This window comes from Motacilla alba, chromosome 3 (assembly GCF_015832195.1).
Source record: "Motacilla alba alba isolate MOTALB_02 chromosome 3, Motacilla_alba_V1.0_pri, whole genome shotgun sequence".
NCBI lineage: Eukaryota > Metazoa > Chordata > Aves > Passeriformes > Motacillidae > Motacilla > Motacilla alba.
The window spans coordinates 22,083,357-22,104,033 of record NC_052018.1 but is presented as its reverse complement, the minus strand read 5'-3'; the positions used below and the strand labels follow the sequence as shown (position 1 = coordinate 22,104,033).

General features: G+C 33.3%; 1 protein-coding gene across 2 annotated transcripts in view; it reads left to right on the top strand.

Annotated features, from left to right (window-relative positions):
* Positions 1-19,695, top strand: part of CSMD1 (CUB and Sushi multiple domains 1) — a 1,065,169-nt gene extending 1,045,474 nt beyond the window's left edge. Inside the window, exons 65-70 of one of the 2 annotated variants that reach the window (XM_038133050.1) lie at positions 703-747; positions 4,553-4,714; positions 5,740-5,852; positions 6,618-6,705; positions 13,363-13,495; positions 16,083-19,695. In XM_038133050.1, the coding sequence (XP_037988978.1) occupies positions 703-747; positions 4,553-4,714; positions 5,740-5,852; positions 6,618-6,705; positions 13,363-13,495; positions 16,083-16,242 (701 nt within the window). In that variant the 3' untranslated portion in view covers positions 16,243-19,695. The remainder of the gene's footprint in view (positions 1-702; positions 748-4,552; positions 4,715-5,739; positions 5,853-6,617; positions 6,706-13,362; positions 13,496-16,082) is intronic. The other variant, XM_038133051.1, reaches the window with a different exon arrangement.
* The last annotated feature ends 982 nt before the right edge of the window (positions 19,696-20,677 follow it).

The following is a 20,677-nucleotide window of genomic DNA, read 5'->3' as shown; positions in this document are numbered from 1 at the left end:
ACTATTTTTATTGAGTGTCCTACAGTTCTTGTGCTTTGTTAGTAAGTGATCAGTCTAATTTGTGAATTTCTGCTCCTAAAGAGAGAAAAAAATTCCAGTATGCAAGACCAAGTCTTCCAATGGGACACTATCCTTTCTAATGTGCCAAATGATGAGTCCAGAGCTTGATCAGGATCAATGGACATAACTTTGCTGAGTGTACCTGAAATATAGCAAATTGCTCCTTTTCAAGTCAAAAATTGTGACCCTTTCCCATGATATCTGATCCTGTTATATGAATCAAGCTATCTGGCTCTTGCTGGCTTGTGTCATAAATGCATCAGTCTTTCCTAACACAATTTTTACTATATTTCAAATATTATTATTCATAATTAGATATAGTATTTGTCCCTTCTATAAGGCTCTCTTTTATAGCACTGGGACTGATATAAACATTTTAGCCCTAAATATGAGATACTTAGCTAGTCAGACAACATTCCACAGTAAAAATGTTAATTACCTAAATTATTTTCTGATATTTTTGTGCAAGTGGATAGGTTTAAACATGTAAAGTATTCAATAAAGTTATTTCTGTTTTAAAAGTGATTCTATTGGATAAAAGATGACTGCATCCAACAGGTATTGTTTTAACATTTTATTAAAAAAATACAAAAACCACACAAATATGTTCATGAAAATGATAATTTGTCTTTTTACTTGTAGGTAAAGGAGTGAGAGAAGTTAATGAAACAATAACTAAAACTCCAGGTTTGTATACAAGAAGAGCTTTAGATCTAAATAAATTAAATTGATTTACACCCAATATTGTTATGGATAATAAAACTATTTCCAATATTTTAGTGAAGTATTTGTTACTAATTTTCAAGGAATATAAATGTTGAGATCTTTCATAATAACAGGTGACATGTGAAACCTAGTAAATGAAATTCTTTCACAAAGAACTTTTTAAAAATTTCTAGAGTTACAATTTTTTGAATTGCACAAAATCTCTTCTCAAACAGACAAAATAAGTTTATATACACAAACCTTATATTTGATGTAGTTTTATATCAGAGATATTGCTATAATGGAGAGCCTTATAATGAGTGTATACTATAACTGCAGGGATTAGTTTCAGTCAAAGTTCTGTCTGCCCTTCACATTGCAAGTGTTGTAAGACATATAAAAAACCCCACCCCAAAACCACTTTTGGAAATTCTTGGCCATCATTTCACATAAACACTCCATGCACTCCAATATAAGGTTTCCAAAACAGTGTGGACCAGCAGACAGGTGGCAAGGCAGACAAACATTACTGCTACTTTTCTATGCCACCTCATGACCATGTGTGCAGTTAACCTATTCCTCCTGCCAGTGACAAAATAGACAAATGCATCTGAGAAATCCTCATTCAGAAAATGAAAGTCCTAATTTTTTTTTTAATTTATTCAACAATAAGCACAGTTGTCACAAAATAAATGAGCTTGCAATTCTATATTTTGATATTTAGCAAAGCTTCAGGGAAAATAAGATTAATGATTCACACTCATGGCAATTCACAGAAGGACTCTGTAGAGTAGATGGGATAAAAAGGTATTTCTGCTAATAATTAACCTTCCTGGAGAGTTTATTAGAGAGAGTGTCAGGTGAGTCCATAAATGAGTTCTACAGACTCACAATAAAGCAGGATACAGTGTTCATTCATTATAATCAATACACAGTCTTCAAGTTTTGGAAGCTTCACCTCACCAAACACCTAAGGTATGCATTAATCTGCTCTCACATAGGTTTTGAAATTTCAGTGCCAAATTAAAATGTAGACCTAGTAGGCAGTGTCAGTATCAATTCATACAATATCATGTCCTTTAAAACTAGTTTTTATAAGTACTATTTAAAAGCTATTAAAAATAATTAAATGCTGCTATTGAAATGGCCAATAATAGTAAACAGAAAAGTGAAACTAACAAATAAGAGTAATTAAGAAGAAAATGTTTTAAGTGCTTTTCAAAAAACAGCTCTGCACTATTATTCTGTGTTTTAAAATTGTTAATTCTCTTTGTTATAGAACATTAGGTATTTTGAAACACCTCCTTTACCTTGTTATGTTGACTTTTGATGCAATTTGATTTGCTGCTATCTTTATTTTTGAACAGAATAAAATTAATATTGGTAAACTATAGTTTCTGTAACGGAATAGATTCATGTTCTGATTTTTTGCCTTTAGACAACTGAATGCAAGTTATATTTATTGATTTCTTGGGGGGTTTTTTGTTTCTTTGTTTGGGGTTTTTTTGGCAGAACTAATGTCTTCATATGCAATAGTAAACATTTTTACATGACTGAGTATAAGTTGCAACTAAAGAATTCTTATAATATCCATGTGAGAACTAAGAACTGTATTACTCTGTTTGGTTTCCACTGTTCTCACTGCTTTGTATGGTCTTCAAAATAATTGTTAGGAAGCTGTTTTAATGAGTAGCCATGGATTTCTCAATTGTCATGTCCTGAGAACAATCAGTACAGTCAGTGCAGTATTGGCATACTAATAGCCAGTTCATTCTACTATTTTGCATTTGCACACAGGGGGTGAGACCTTCTAAGTGCTCAGCACAATCATCTCAGACCCTCTCCAAAGCAGCATCCCTGGAGACCGCAGCATTTGTGTTTTGACGCTTTAAAAAAACACAGCTGTGGAAGCAGGAATACAATTTTTCCCCCCCTGCTGATTCTGTTCATCTGCAAATGTAAACTCTGTAAATATTGAGTCAGTGGTACTACAAAAATAGTGGTACTACTTTTGTTAGACAAAGTATGTACTGAAGATGCTGGAATGTGGTGGAAGTATGGAGTCCTTTACAAAAGTCTTACATAGTACCTCTCTGGGTCATACCACTAATACTAGATATTCACCTTCATGGGAATATGTCAGACACACAATTTTGATTAAAAATATAGACAAATAAAAATAATTGTAATGTTTCTTTATAGAATAACAAGTTTCAAATTTAGCTATGTCACTATTGTAGCAAAAAATGAGAAATGAGTCGGAAGAAGAGTCTGAAAGACCCTTTACAGAATCCACGTATTTACAGAAATTATACAAATTCTAAGGACTGTGACATACCAATTGAAATGTAATGCTACAGATTTTTGGTAGTAAATTGAGGTAAACTTGTGTAAAGCCCCACTGACTTTTACTTTGGAAAGGGAACACTTCCAGTTATTCAAAGACACTACACTCAAAGCCATTTAATAGGTCTCTGCTCATTTGGAATCCAGTGATAGAACCAATAACATGCTAATGATGTTTTCAAATCATTCCACACTGAGCTTGAACATTTGCTTATGACTTTTGCTCAACCTAAAGGCAAAATAAATGGAAGAAGTTATTTATCCTTTAGTCAACAGCTATTCTTTAGTCACTCAGCTCTCTGATTTTCAGATGTCTTGCATGTCAAGTATTATTGCCCTGGGTTTCTTTTCTTGATTCATTTTTGCAGTAAGTTATTAGGTAGAGGAGGAAATATCCATGGAATTTTAAAATATGGATACAGAGAATACCTGCACTGATAAATTTCCTTCAGTAAAGACAGCTGCCTATATATGTGCTCAGAGTTTGACACAATGCAAAAAAAAAAAAAAAAAGTGATTATTTAACTTAAGATTGTAATAAGAAGTGGAAACGCTTCTAATGTCAGTCTTTAGTTATTTAGAAAGTATCATTTGTAGTGGTCCTGGATAGAAAGGGTGAATTTTAATACTTGCTAGCGCTGTCATTTTGTCAAGATATCTTGTGGTTAGTTAAACAATTTAAAATATGACATCTAATACCTAAATAATTTTTTTCTGTATAGAGGAAAGATATCAATCACATAAAATAGATAATCCAAATGCATATACTTCTTGCATTAGTTCATGCTTCATTTTGTAGGATTTTTACTTCAGATAGTTCAAACTGCAGCTGCTAAGAAACAGCAGTTTATTTTAAATTTTTAAAAAAGTTTCATTCTTTGAAAACTTCACTTTTCATAGGTGCAGTAATATTGTATGGAAAAAAGCTTTGAAGTCTAAAAATGACTGATAAAACTACCAGAAATCCAGTCAATTCAGTTGAATATTCATTCATAGTCAGTTCAAAATCACACAGTGCTTCTTCAGTAGGTCCATGAAACAAAAGGGATGGCCTAAGACATTCCTTGCAGGAATCTCTGGTTTTAGAATACTTTTTTTTTTTTTTTATTCCTCATACCTTAAAGGTACAGGGCTTTAGGGGAAGAGTCCATTGTTTTTTCATAGTCTTGAGGACTTTGCTGAATCACACCAGCTATAAAGTCTGAGGTTATTTGAGAATATGTAACATGATGGACAGGTGTAGTATATTACAGGCAATTGTGTGGAAAGGTTATTAGATATATTGTCTGTATTGTTCAAAGTTTTGCTATAATACCTCCTCAGAACAGTGTATTGATTGTCTAAAAAATTACGAGCATAAGTTTGGCCAGAAAGATTGTTCTTTCATTGTAGTTTACTTCTTCCTTTGTTTCTTTCCCCTCTCTACCCCAATTTTTTTTAGTTCCTTCAGACGTGTTTTTTATAAATTCATTATGGAAAGGGTTTTATGAATATTTAGGAAAAAGACAGCCTGCTACTCTCACTGTTGATTGGTTCAATACTACAAGCAGCAAAGTGAATGCCACATTCATTGAGGCATCCAACATACAGCTCAAACTATCAGGTAGGTTCAGAATTTGGTGTTAAAGAAGTTCTTATAATATTTTTTTAATCTGTTCAGTTTTGATGCATTTTACATTCAAATGGAAAATTAAACAAAAACTTTATATTTTTGCTAAAAATAATTTTCTTTTGCAAAAGGAAAGGTTTTAATGAAATGGTCTGCACAGGCTTCTGTCACTTCATGTGCAGTCACCCATCTGTTTAAGCCATTATATTTCAAATAGATATTGAGGTAGGGTTTATTCATCTCAGACTGTTGGATAGCATTGGTGTGTTGAACTCACAGGAAATACTGAAGTGGCAGACAAAGTGTATATAGGCATATTAAGAATTGTAAAGCTTGAAAGCTCAATTAATCAATATTGATTAATATCTATCTTAAAACAATGTGATATTAATAATGGCGGAGCATAATGTAGGCACAGATAATTAAATAACATTGTAAATTATGCATATTTTATAATTAACATCATGCATTCCTTTTTGCAAATCTAACTGAAGTTCAGAATTAGCCTTTTATTACAGTTCTTTTGAAAAGAACATTATCAGCTATCACTATCTTTTAAGGTCAAGAGTTCAGAGAGAACTGCAGTAGTTGGTTGCCAAACTGGAATTTTCTTTTACTGCACTACTAATATCTACTGTATCAATATACTATTGTGATGTCAGTGAAATCCATTTTTTTCCAGGTCAACGAAATTCCAGGAAATGAATTCTATCTGTATTCTGAAATGTTGTGTAAAAATGCAACTGTTCTTGCCCTATTGTGTATAAAATTAAACAATACAAACCTATCTTTGCATACTCTTATCAAGTGTGATGAGGCAAAAGATGAGTTAAATAAGATCCAGCCATTACAGTGCTTTAAATCTTGAAGTTTTTCACATTATGAAATTCTTTTATTGCAGAATGCTTTCTACAAACTGTTTTAGTTCTAAAGCGATATAATTAGATTTTAAGGGATATTTGAACAAACTGGTTGAAAATTTGCTTAAAAGGTATGTCTTGCCTCCTTTATTTTAATAGGTGTTTACAAGAAGGAAGAAGCCCATTTGCTCTTGAAAGCTTTTCAAATTAAAGGACCAAGTGACATTTTTGTAAGCAAGTATGAAAACGACAACTGGGCACTAGATGGTTATGTAAGTATGCAGGCTGCCATGGATAAAGATGGCTGAGATTAAATTCTGAAGTAATTTGTGATTGTCTATGTAAATGTATCCATTTTTTTGTTTTACAAATATGTAATCTAGCACTCTGTCAGTGTAGAGATTGGATTACCATTCTCTATCAAAAATATGTATACAAACTTCTATCTATTGTACTCTGATTAGAATTTTTAGTATATGAAAGGTAAGGAGGAGTGAATCAGCATATTCTGCCATGGTTTTGCCTTGTCTCCTTAGATGGGAGTGGGAATTTCTCCTTTAGTAATATTGTGCTTTTTCGGTTTGGTAAATAGTTCACTGTAATAAAAGTACACCTAATCTTGAAGGAAAACTGTGTTTTAGTTTTTGCTTTTCTTCTTTCTGCCTCATGATACTTTCTATAGAAAATAGTTTTAAATCTAACAATTCAGCAGGCTTCTATATCTGCATACTAATTCAATTATGAGTATGGCATTTCAAGAATTTTAAAACCCAGCTATATACATTAGGTATTTTCAAATCATTCCAGGTGTTACTTTGAATACCATTGCAAATAAATAAAATAAAATAAAATATTTGACATAAATAATAAATATTGTATATTGTAATAAATATTGTATAGCATAGAAAAGTCATTACTATTTTAAAGGCTAAAAGTGAAAATCTGTGCTCCATATTATTTAGTCTGAGTCAGAAAAAAATGGCTAAATGTTATTTATTAATTTAAGAAATATTTTTTTCTGTTTCAACATATTCTAGGTATCCTCAGGGCTTGAAAGAGGAGTTTTTACTTATCAAGGTGATATACATGGAAAAGACTTTGGAAAATTTATGCTCCAAAGACAAGGTACATGCTTTCATATATCTTTATTATGTATCATCCTTTGGGGTCTTGCAAGAATGAATTCAAAGAATTACTCAGCTATTTAGATGAAGTAGGCATGTTTGTTTTATACTACTCCTGTTACAAAATATAACCAAATATGCATTTTTGAAATATACAGTTCAAATCCTAATTTAACTCTGCTTAACACATTACTATCACAGGTTTTCTAATGTAGCAAACTAGTAATTACAGGATGCTCTTAAACAGAATGCCATTGCAAGCACTTGCATTTCTTTTTGAAAGTACCAGGGATATAATGCAATGCAAACACATTTCCTGCTTAAATATATAAAATTGTAGTCAGAATCATATAAGAAATTAAAAGGACAGAATCAACCCTAATTTTGACAGTGTCATTGGGAGAGTGCCTGTTGCTGGTGGATGTTTTCAGAATGTATGTGTATTTGGACAGAATTTTACTTTACTGTCAAAAATATTTAATAAATATTGAGGTATGTATTACAGCTATGGGCTCAAGTGCTCTAGCAGCTGGCATAAGACTAATTGTTTTTCTCATAAAATAGTTTTATCATAAAAACTAAATTATTTACTTATGAAATATTCACTCATAAAATATTATTTGCAAATACTAAGTGTAGGCATCTGCATTTCCTGACCCTGTAACTACTGCAAAGTGGTCAAAGCACAGTATAGTGCACAGAAAAGTACTGGTCTAGGAAGAGGAGACAGCCTAGCCAATATCTCTATGACAGACTGTATGTACATTTTATAAATTGCCTTGGTTCCAGTAGCTTCACTGCTGCTGTATCCAGTGCTCTTTAGAGTTCTGTTGAATCTCTTTTGTACTTCTTTGCTCTATTAAATACTGTAATAGCAGTTATGCTGTGGATTTGCTCATCTTGGCCATCTCTCAAATTGCTAATCTGTTTAGTGACTAGGGGCAGAAACCCATCTCTTCAGAGTCCCAGCCTAAGAACTGCCAGTTATTGAAGCCGAATACAAATTCAATCTTCAGAGTAAACTCTTGTGTAGGACAGATTATGTGGCTGCTTCTACTTTCATGTAATCTTTACTACTGTAATATCTAAGCTGCTTTTGCTTTCTGATTTTAGCTATCACACTGTAAAAGCACAGCATCAACATTTGTTCAAACATCTGTCTGTTAAGCAGCCTTTGGTATCTTGAAAGAGTAGGAATGCTGTTTGTTGTTTGCTGTTTTTGTTTGGGGGGGAGGTATATTTGTATTTGCTATTTTCTTAAGCAAGATCAAAAAATATATTGATGGTTTGCCAGCTATCTAAAATAAAAGTTTGATTCTATGTGAAATTAATAACTCATAAAGGTAATTGAAGAATAAGCAGAAAGTTAAACAGTTAGAGAATTCTCCAGTGGATGTTTTCTATAGTAGTGGAAAATGTTGTCCTTATCCACCTTTAGAGCTGTGATATAAGAGCTCAATTTGTATAAGGCTAGTATGAAGCTAGAGTTAAGTTAGTCCTGCATTCCTGGACTGGGTACCTCTCATCTTCAGCTTTGACACCTCGGTAGAGAGCTTGCTGCAAATGCAGACACCATCTCTTTCACAAGATTGCTAAATAGGCACTGATTTTCTATAAATTGCTTATTCTCTATTGAATAATTACCAGCTAAAAGGAAACAGCAAATTTCCATCCAATACAGGTCATATTTGTCAATACCCCCTTATATTCAAGGGTAATTTGCTTTGTTTTTTAAATTCATTCTGTTCATGAATATTTTACTGAGATGATGATCTCATATATCCTCTGTCTGAAGACTTAACATAGTTCTGGTTTTTAAGTTTAATTATTTGCTGCCTTTATAGTAAGCCAAACATATACATAAACTGGTGGATACATAAAGCAAAATCCATCTGCAAGCATATTTTGAATACAGCATTAATGGAGAACCACTTGGTTAAGTGGGAAAGACCAATGTATTTTATGAATAATTTTCTATAACACAATGCTAGAAAAAGATTGTTCTCAGTGGGTGCCACAGAATCGCAGAATATTCTGGGTTGGAAGGGACCTGCAAGGAAAATCATGACCAACTCTTAAATGAATAACTCATACGGCAATCAAACCCACAATTGGCATTATTAGAACTGTGCTCGAACAAATGAGTATGATCAGTCTTCGAACTTTATGACATGAAAACAGAAATAACTTTTCTTTCTTAGTACTTTTTATCCTCTCTCAGAAGCAATTTCAGTTGTAGCCTTAGAAAACAACCCAAAGGACAAAAAGATCTGTTATAAGTCTGTTTAGAGAACTAGAACTGTACTTGAGCCTCCTTAAAAGGCCCAAGCTGAGACACCAAATTATTTAACCTCTCTTACCCAGTAATCTAATTTCTGAGGGCTTTTTTTCTGTTAGGTTATAGCAACTTGGTTTTTAAAGGATGCAAGTCTGTGGCTAAGTTCAGTTTCAGCAATTATTGAGTGCCTATGCCTCAACACTAAATTTCTAGAAGATGTTTATTCTAAAATCTTGTTCATTCCAGTCTGGACACTTCTTTTAAAATTGTGTAAAAAGGTGGCTTTGTGAGAAGATAAAACCTTCTTCACAAAATTATTATTTTTCTGTATTTATTTTCTCTGGAGAAATACAATAACCCACCTCTTTTCTTTCCTCTAAGTACTTTTTGACTTGTCTAGATTGGCATAACATATTAACAAAAAATGACATATGCATAATTAATTTACATCTGTGTTATATTAGATCAATGACTGTGGAATACACATCCATTACTGGAAATTAATCAACTCTCAAAAGTGTTGAATATCATTAGATGTGAATTTTAAATTTCACTCTATAAATCATCCTTCCTCTCCAGATCATTTTGCACAACTTCATCATTCACAAGAAAACTCTTCATCTAAAGAGGGTACTGAAAGCTCTAGAGTCTCGAGCTGTTGTGTGTTAGCTAAAGCACAAACAGATATCTGGAGTAATGAGCTATGAAACTGTTTGGTAAAACACATCTACACCCAGTGAGGTACCTCTCCAAAGAGTCTTTGCTGTACAGCAGGTTCAGTCAGCTGAAGAAGCTCCAGCCTATGTTGTTCCTTGGGAGCTGCTGATTTTCTTTCTGTGTTGGTATTTTTTTCTCTTAAATCCTTGACCTGCTAACCACCCTTTTCTCAGAAATTACTCTTAGGCATGTAATTCTACTTTTCTTAATCTTGCATGGCTTTGCTGTCACATTGTCTCTCACTTGAACAGCATTTCTCTTAGTAAAACTGAGCCATGCTGCACAGATCCCAGTCAACTGAAACTCCGAGCTAGGAGACAAAGGAGAAGTGCGTATGATAGATGCACAAAATGATAAGAAAATCTTCTTAATCACAGAATCATGAAAAGGCTTGAGTCAGAATGGCAGGGTTGGCACCATTATATCAGGTTGTACAGTATTTTCTTTAAAATGTATTATTTTCTATTAGGTAAGAATGACAATACTTTTCAATCACCTCAAGAACAAAAGTACACCGCTTGTACATTAATGAATTATGTTGTTATGTATATGTATGTTATCAAAATTTGAATTCACCTGACTGCTGCTGTTTTAGGAGGCTAAAGTCCTGTTATTATGTGAACTGTTAAAAAAACCCTGAAAACATTTATAATCTTACTGAACATACCTCTTTTAAATAACACATTTCCAAGTGATAAAATATGGCTGTTTTAATGAAAAGTAAATCAAATTATCTTTTGCATACATTTTGTGTAAGTGTTTGTGTGTATATTTAGTTATTTCCACTTTTCTGTTTTTAGATGTGGTAGCAATTACCACCTTAGTTTGGGCAGTACAATGATAATGCTGTCAGGAGAATGACAAAGTTCACATCAGGATATGTTTAATCACAAACAGATCTGAAAATTATTATGATGAGTAGCCAGACCATGTTGAAACTATACTGAGTGTCATACACTGAAATGATTGAGATTCAGATTATGCGAAACTGCAGTGAAGGTTTTTTTTCCTAATGAAAAGAACATGCAATGCAGAGTCTGAACCTGTAAGAATCTGTGTCAACTCAAGGTTGAAATTCTCCAATTAAAGCTTGTAAATTTCAGTCAAAAATTTCTAGTTTTGTTACCTTTACCTTAAGTGTGGTACTTCAAAAACTGTAGAGATATAGAATATGTGATTATCTCCACTAAAAGCCTTGTGTATAGTATTAAATGTGAATCAGTTATCCAACATAGATAACTTCAAAGAAACTCTTTAAGTGTAAATTTGTGCCTGATTTTAAATCTTGAGCTACAAAACACTTTTTTAAAATTACTAAATAAACCAAAAAGTTAATACTAAGAATTGTTTTTATGAATTTTATTGTTTTTCTGCTGCTTGTATATTAAAATATATCTGTCATATGTGGCATGATGATAGCTTTGAGATAGAATTAAGACTTCATTGATCACACAGATTTCTATTTGAAATTTGTATAAGAATTTGAATAATAATTCCAGATTTTTGTTCATGTAAGTTGAATTCAATGAATTTGATAATTTCCTTATTTTTTATTAATTACTCCAAATAATTGAAAAAACAGCTGGAGATCGAGATGGTATCGGATGAAGAAAGTGATAACTGAATGTGTTTGTCTGGTTGGGTTTTTTTTAGAGTCTGTCACTTCTTCTAACTAATAAAAAATCATTTCAATCAGTATTTCTAAAACTTCTATTAACTGTTTGGCCTACCCTAGTTTGTCTGTCTTTCATTTAGATAAGTTAGAGGATGTCCAGTACATGTACAATGCAGTACAAATACATAAATTTATGCCAAATGTATTTCCACAGCTTGAGTTTTGGGACAAGTACAGGATTACCAAATCCCAAGATTTTTATAAAATGGTTGTATTCTAAAACAGCTCAATGTTAAGAGTAGTGTGATGAAGCTCATAACATGATCCCATCTACCACAATAATATGTTTATTAATTTGAAAAGGTTGTCCTTCACCAGTTCTGCAGAGAAATGTGTAGAGAAGTCTAAAACATGACAGAAGATTAACAAAGTGAAAAAGATTATAATACAATATTTTGTCATATTTTAAGTGGTCAAATGTAGCAATACTGAAATTCCTAGGGAGGTTGGCTTCATTTTAAAGGCCACTTAGTTACTTCCTAAATATTAGTACATTTTTTAAATTAAATGTGCCAAAGTTATTTTAATATTGACACTTGAAACATTTATGGTTTAAAGATATCTCACGGAAAAAAAACCCAACCAACCAACCAAACAAACAAACAAAAAAAACCAACAAAAAACCCCCACCCTTATCTCATTTGCCTTTTCCATTGAGCTTGAACTGCAAGAAATCAGAGAATGGTATAATGATTTGGGTTGGAAGAGATGTTAAGTTCTAAACCACCTGCTGTGGGCAGGGGTACTATTCACTAGATCAGGTCGCCAGTGCCCCATCCAATCTGACCTTGAACATTTCCTGGAATCATAGGAGAATTATTACTTTTCTCTCTGCTTTTTTGTTTTCTATTTTTGAACTTATTTAGATATTTTAGTAGACTGATGAAATTAGCATAGTGGCCATGTCTCTGCTGTATAACTGGTTTGCACTGGAGTCCTAAAAAAGACTGGTTGATGCTGCTGCTGTCAATGAGGGAGTTGTTTGAATCACCCTGTACTGGTGGTTTGGAGCATTTCAGAGTGATAAACAGCAGAGTCTCCTGTTCTTCTCCACTTCCAATAGCAATAATACCCCAGAATATCAAGCACCAATACTTGTCCAAGCCCGATCCTCTCGGTACATTCCCTGTGTCCTGGTCTTTCTTTCTTGAATGGGACCTATATTGCTTTCTGAAGAGCTGTGAGTTCAAACTGGCAAAATGGAGTTGGATCTCAAAAAACATTTTTTCTATAAAATTTTCTGTATTTTTCATCATTAAATTGTCTTTCATCCTTCACAAATTGAATTACCAAGGTGGTCCACTATTTAAGCAACAAGGTGGTCGACTTTTTAAGCAACTTAGCCATGTATCTCTTTATACTGATGAAAAAAATGTGTTCTGCAAAATGCTTTACAGTCCTGGTTATCTGCCTGTCCACAACAGGAGCCCAGCGAGGCCGTGCCACAGGCCACTGTGTTTGCATTCTCTGCACTGTTCTATCCACAGCTGCTGGAGGGACGTGGACACAGGTGCAGACTTGGGAGGGCTACTGAGCCGAGCAGAACCACTGTTTGATTGCAGTCACCTCAGTTTTTTCCTTCCTTGTTCTTGTTTGTTGTGGTCGTGCATTGCTTGTTGTTTCCAATATGAATATTAAGACTGCTGGCATACAGTACTTTTGCAGAATCAATTTTTTTAGAAGTTATATGGCTTAACTTTATTAAATTGAGTCATCATCAGATTATTATGTCAACAATTATAATTATTTTACTTGCTGAATACTATTTTCAAATAATTTTGATAGTTATTGATATATCATGAAGCGGTATTAACAATATTTATACTATGATTCTGCATGCTATTTATTTCAAGTTTTTAAATAGAATTATTTGATCAGGACACCATCTTTCTTTAACTCTGAAAAGAACATCATTAGCTAGATAACATGGGAATTTTACTTCTCCTTATAGATAATGTGGAAATTTTATTTCTTTTGTTTCATTTTAGGTCCTTTAAGTGCAGACACAGACCTTTCAAATCACTATTATGGTACAAACAGCAGTTCAGTTGCAGCTGCCATCCTGGTACCATTCTTTGCTCTAATATTATCAGGGTTTGCATTTTACCTCTACAAACACAGGTACTGTAAATTTTATTTATTCAATAATTTAATAAGCTTTTTGCTTTGATTTTGATAGGTAACTAGAGAACACAGTGCTAAAAACTTTTAAGAACATCTTTGCTCTAGAAAGACAAATATTTCTAGGTATTCCCATGAAGGAGTTCAGTGCAGGGCAGCTCTTAATGGTGTACACTTTGAAAAATGAGTTGCTCTGTTAAGGAACGAAGACCTTTCAACCTTCTTGGTTTGTTAGGCTGAATCAGATTGAAATCTGAGGTCACATGTTCTATTTTTTCATTTGAATGCTTTATTAAATTGAATGTATGCTGCTTCTTTAAAAAAACTTATTAGTATTAATTATACAAGCTGAAAAATCCATAAATCCCATGAGGGAACAGCCCATAATGTGACTATTTATAGTATGTGCTGAGTCAGCTAGTGATTACTGTAAGAACTGGCACCACTTCAGGTCATATGAATCTTTTGTATTACACTAGACAATAGAATAAATCCAACATTGTCTGAAATCTGGTTTGAAGGCTGATATCTCTGTGTCTTCTGAAAATTTGCTCATTCTGAGAACTATTTGCAAAATAGTATATAACAGGAACAGGCTTTTTAAAGTTTTGTTCTATAATCACGACACCAAGCGTATTTTGTGATTACAAGAAATCACACAGTCAATCTGAGTGATTTCAAACCAGTGCCTTACGATGCAGTAGACTGTCTGCCCACCTCAGCATGAGATGGTTTGGGAAAAACAAATTGCAGTGGGGCTTGAACTTGGGAACTGCAGTTAAAATGATCCATGTCCTAAAATGCAGTATAGCCTTTTGTTGACAAAAACTGCTCAGGAAGAGCTGTCAACTATGTCTTCAAACTTGATATTGTAAGATGCTTTTCTGGTGCCTACAGGTCTACGTTTTCAGAGTGCTCCTGTTCTGCAATGGTGGGGGGAGCTTTAAGAGCATCATGAATGCCAAGGCATTTGGATCTGGAGAAGAAATAGAATGAAAAGGAAATATTGCTTATAAAGAGAAGGCAAACTCATAAAACATTATTTTGTGACATAGGGGTACATTTTGTAATTTATCCTGGGAAATTTTTAATGCCCTACATCAGCAGTATGTATTTAAGAGACATAAAACTCATTCTTTAGACAAGGAGCTATAATCCCTCGGTTAATGGTATGGCTGTTCAGCATTCCAGTTCTAAAGGCATTATTTTTCAGATAGGAGATGTTTCTAGGAACTTTATATTTCAAAGAATATTTTTCCCTTTCATTACTTACACTGAACTGCAGGTTTTAGAGGGGATATCAGTGTCATATTGCCATAAAAAATTAACAAGTTGATTAGTGAAATGAATTAATTTTAGGTCAAACTTTATTCTTTTCAAAAGATAGGGTATTCCAATAGAAAGAGAACAGGATCTATACATTTTGAAGGGTCTTTCTTGAAATTACATTAATGATCAGAATAACAACATGAAACTTTCAAAATGATGTGATGGTAGTTGTGTCCCTAGAGGTTCTTTGTAACAGAGAATTTGAAGGTCTTAGAGTACAATTTTATGGATGTTTCTGCTGTGCCTATCTCACACAAACATCATCTAATTAGAACCAGGGTTGTTAAATCTTTTTTACACAGTTGTACCTTTTATCTGGCTGACAGGGATTACTTCAGGAATGAAAACTGTATCCCAATCTTTCTGAGCAAAATTAAAATATATTTAATTACTTTTGCTTAGGAAAGCTCCTAGTTAGCTTCTAAGATTGTTTAGTAGTTATAAAATTAAAATAGGCATAAAAATATATTTATTAGTAACAGAATTATTTCCTCGTTGTCAATTTCCATTAGTGATATCTTTCAGTGATAGCTTTCCCTATCTGCTATCCAAAACAGAATAACTTTATAAGAAGAATTTTACTTTCAAGAATCCTTTTCTCAAGTTAAATAATGAGATTCTAAATCGCTTTATTAAGCAACAAGCACTTATATTTTGCACTCTTTATCTCCTTTCTTGCCTTATTACAATTATATTTATAAAACAATATACTGAACTTATTATATTTCTTTAGATACTTCTAGATACTAAGAGATTTAAGTTTGATATATTAAAATATAATATCTTAGGATATAACTTTGCTAGATATATCAGAAAATCTGCACAATTCTGGTTTATTTTTGTTTAATTATTGGCTTAATTGTTCTCACAGAGATTTGCATAAAAATGTGAACGTTCTTGAAATTTTGATAAATCTTTCATGGTGAGAAAACACTATCAGAAATTAAAGATTGGTTAGTTTCAGTATCATTTGATGCTGAATTGTCAACATTTATGTGAATATCAGCCAGAATTTGATCAATATGATTACAGGTGTATGGACAAGGTATTTAGCAGTGTTTATTGTTGGTATGGAGGTAGAAAGTCATGCCGTGGGAGATCTACCTGGAATAACTGGAATTGCAGACACTTATCTGGAGGGTACTACCACTTGCAGGGCAAGATATTCCGGACACTTGATGTTATATGTAGACAAGAGTGGAAATATTAGAATGTCTATTTTTGCTAATGATAATTTCCTGTCTTTTTTTTTCCCCAGAACAAGACCAAAAGTACAGTACAATGGATATGCTGGACATGAAAACAGTAATGGACAAGCTTCATTTGAAAATCCCATGTATGACACAAACTTAAAACCCACAGAGGCAAAGGCTGTGAGGTTTGATACGACTCTGAACACAGTTTGTACAGTGGTATAGCCTTCAGTGCCCAATATGACTGATTCATAGCCATACCTCTGATGGACAAGCAGTAATTCCTTTGGTGCCATATACCAGTTTCCCTTCTCTTGGCTTTGCTGCTGTAATCTTTAACATCTTCTGTCAGCCTACATGCAGCTAAATTTTCTGGTAAAAACGTGTCAGTCTTCGGGGGATCAGACAAAGAATATTTTTTCATCTTAAAGTTGGATCAAAATGCCTGGCTGCATCTGCTTCAAACCAAGGCACACTTTAAGGAAGACTGCCAAGTCATGCCAATTTGTCATATTTAATGCCTCAGACTCTTATATTTGTATGCGGCTGAATGCCTTTCAATGTGTTCTTCTGGGCACTTGGATAAATCCTTTGAGTACTGTGACAAATGATAGCACCACAGATTATCCCCGGGAATATTCTGAAGAAATAAAGCTCTCTTGAAGGAGGAGACAGCCTTCCTTGAGGTTGCATACACTTGCAAATGCTTTACCATTGAAATCTTGCTAAAATTAGGAAAATTTTATTACAATATATTTTATTCATATGGCAGTTTTGCCAATTCCCCAATCAGCCATTAATATCGCAAAATATTAATGCACAAATTTTTTTTGCACTAGGATGTAATAGCTGACTGAGTAAGATACTGGTAAAAACATACAGGGTTTCTGTACGCTGTCCATTGTATATAGACATTCACTCACTCTTTGCCAAGCAAAACATTCCACAATAAATTTACTTGGAGTATTAAATTGACCCCCATCTTCAGCACCAGTTAAAATCTTGTGCTATAGAGGATAATGTTTCTTTTGTCAATTTTTGACTAAATTTCATTGTAAACATGGTTACAAGTCACTGGAGACTTTCAGCCAGAACAAGAGCCCATTTCTAAGAAATTTTCATTGCCACTATTGTTTTCTTCTGAAATTGGTCATCAATCACCACTGTCAGTATCATACTATTTAACAGCAGGGGGGTTAGCAGCTATTGCTGCTTGCCATGTACAAATGTGAATAGTAATTTATTTTAGATAGCTCATAAAGCCTGTGAGCCTGTGCTCATAATACAGTCTTCCCCTTTGCATTTTTTTCCATTTTTCCTTTAATATGACATCATTTTCTGATGTTACACAGAACTAAAACACATTACAGTAGCACAGAAAAACCAGGGCAAATTGTCCATAAAAAGTGGTCATTCAGTTTCTACTTTGAACAAAAAGAAATATTCAACTATCTTTGCTTTCTGTTTATTTTAAATTTTTTAAACACACTGCTTACTGCTTTTGTACTTGCACAGTTTGACAGAGATATTTATACATATAAAGGTTGAGTAATCATTAGTGTTTGCATAGAAATAGAGGTTTTATTGAATTAAAATAAACAAACAAAAATGCCATTGGGCATATTAATTAAATTGAGTTTTAAAATTAGGAAATCATAGTAAATAATAATGCAAAATCTGGTTTTGGTCATACACATTGAGTTCAAAAACCAGGAAAGATGTTTCGCTTTTCTTCTTATTCAGGGCTGGTTTTTTGATGCTGTTTTTTTGTTTTACTTTTCTGAATTTCAAAATGTCCTATTGTCCTATTGCTATCTAAGTCTGTTGAAAAGTTTTTTCTGAACTCCATATGTGTGTAGGTCTGGCTGTTATACACAAAACAAAAAAGTAATATAAGCCCAGTAACAGGTTTTTCAGCTAATGTTGCAGAATGCAACAAAAATTTCAAAGGTAACCCTTGGTCAGCTTAACAACTACATCTGTTAGATGAAAAATACCAGCAATATAATACATAATAATTGTAGGGCCTGCAGCTGTTATGTTCTTCATATGAGCAAGAAACTCTGAAGAAAATTTAATAAATAGCCCTTTCCAGTCAGTTCATTGTTCATTTTGTTTGTAGTTTTTGCTTTCTTTTTTGTTTTTTTTTTTTTTTCTGAAGTTATTGTGCAGTAAGTTTCATTTAGCTGTCCCATCTCAGAGCCCTTCACATTTTCTAAGAACAGTCATCAGATAAAAGTTGTCCTGATCCTCCCCCGCATAGAGGAAGTTGCTTGGCAAATAAAGAGCTACTGTAGGAACAGTGGGCCAGGAAGGAGGATATTGTCTGAGTAAAGTTTCTGGACAGGTGCTAAAAATTGACATTACTGCATTAAAAGTCTTTCTGTAGTGGCAACAACAGAAAAAAAAAAAAAAAGGATTTTTGAAAACAAAATACACAGCTTTTATTGATGAGTTCTAGTCCTGTCATTACAGTGTATGCTTCAGTGCCCTGTCTCACTATGACCACCAAGGAATATGCTGGAGGATAAAAGAGAATAGTTAAATGGTTTGGTCGTTTGTACTAGAGCACCCAGATTCCATGAATCCATTATTCAGTAGTTCATTTTGAGAGGTAATGTAACGATTGCTTATCTTGAGTCAGTGCTCTTTGATCAGGGACACTGAAAAGGAACACACTAACAAATTATCCTAAGAAGTTTGCTTGGAGTGTTGATAAAGCAGCAGCTTCACACTGGAAACCAAGCAAAATCAAAGTATTGCAGTTTAATCAGTTCTACCCACACCATTCAAATTCCTCTCCTTCTCCACATGTTTGAGTCTTCTGTTCAGGTTTGATCTCCTTCTCCTGAAGTTATTACACAGAGGGCTGTGTATGCATGCACGTAGATATGGTGCTTCTTCAGAGCGAGGCTCTTAAGGTGATGTGCAGTGGCTGGGTAATGGCAGCCAGGAAATCTTTTTTTTTTTCTTATAAATGCAGAAGACTTTTCCCCCAGCGTTGACCAGATCATTATGACAGGCTAATAATACATGCTATATTTTTTTTAAAAACAGGTTATGTGCTTCAAAGCTGTTAAAAACTGCTGCTTGTATCACACATCTTGCCTTTCTCCAGGCTAGCTGCAATAATTTTTTTTCTTGTGTAAAATATTTTGTAAACAAAAAAAGTTGTTATTAAAAAAAAATAAAAAAATAAGGAGGGTGGGGGTGGGGAGATTGGGGAAAACGCCCGCATAATGACCAAGTCAATCTAATTTTCATTCCCACTATTCCATTCTGCCATTTCACTACATGCTGCTGTGACATGAAGTAGGTGCAAAAGAACTTTTTGTACAGAGATATATTTTTTATGAAGAATTTGTAAAATTATTAAATATGATGTACTTTTTTGATTAATGTAGGTAAATTGTTAAAAATAAATGTTTTTACAATACAAAAAAGAAATTGTAATTTTCCCAATAATGTAAAAATTTACCATCTTTAGCTGATTTTCAGTTCTGATCCTATTACACTTGTATTAATATTAAAGTGGCCTGTTAAAAAGAAACAGTATTCTCTTTGGGAAAAAAAAAAAAAAAGAAACATAAAAGACTGTAATATAGCCTGTGCAATGCCACCTACCTTGAAAACAAAATCAGAGTTCTAATTAAATATTTAATTTTAGATTTTCATCAATTGTGTGACCTCTTCTTATCAACTTTGTTCCTTCTATTTCCTTTTATGCTTTCAAATCTCAGATACTGGCTTTTCATTATGTAATGTTTCAACAGAATCTTAGTCTTGTCGTCTTACGTTCCCAAGCATTTTGTAACTTGGGAAAAAAATTCAGGTGCTCTCTAGTGAGGTGAGATTTACCTCCTGTTATGCTACAGATTCAGATTTTTAAATGTGACTTAAGCTTTTTGGTTATTTATAAAAAATAACTGGTTTATTCTTCCACAAGCCTGCATCCTACCCACGGAACTGATGGATCACATGGAGCCAGAGGTATTTCCAACTTTACCATCTGAGAGATAGTTCTTCAAATGTACGTACTTTGAATTAAATAAAAAGGCTTTTAAAAATGCTTTTATACATGAAGCCATATATATTACTGTTTTCAGAATCAATATATGAATTTCTAGTCATTTAAAAATATTTTAGTGTGTATTGATATTAAAAAAATGAATTTATTTACTTGCTGATAAGTTAACAAAGAATCAGTCTTCAAAAATATTCTACCCATTATTCCTTTGGGAATTAGTGATAGTATATGAGTGTGGTTCACTTTTAGAAAAAACTAAGATATGTGCATATCCTTGCTGCCTTTCTCATCCTCACTATCCATCCTTCTGGTAGTATGGTATCTCATAAACAGGTGTTAAAAGTTCCCATCTCACACAATAATCTGACTATCCTGACACTAAACTGTAAACTGTAATCACTGACACAGGTATCAGAGCAGATATTGAGGCTCTATCTGACAGGGAGTCATGATTTTTACCTCTTTCACAAACAAGTGTATAAATATGCTAAACAAATGAACTATTGTTCTTTTCACTATTGCCAAATTGCAGTGACAGCGTTTAAAAACTATTTCCCCTAATGATCTATTGGAAAACACAGCATAGTATATCTAATTTCAGATTCTACAGAAATCATTTCTAGAAAAGAGATA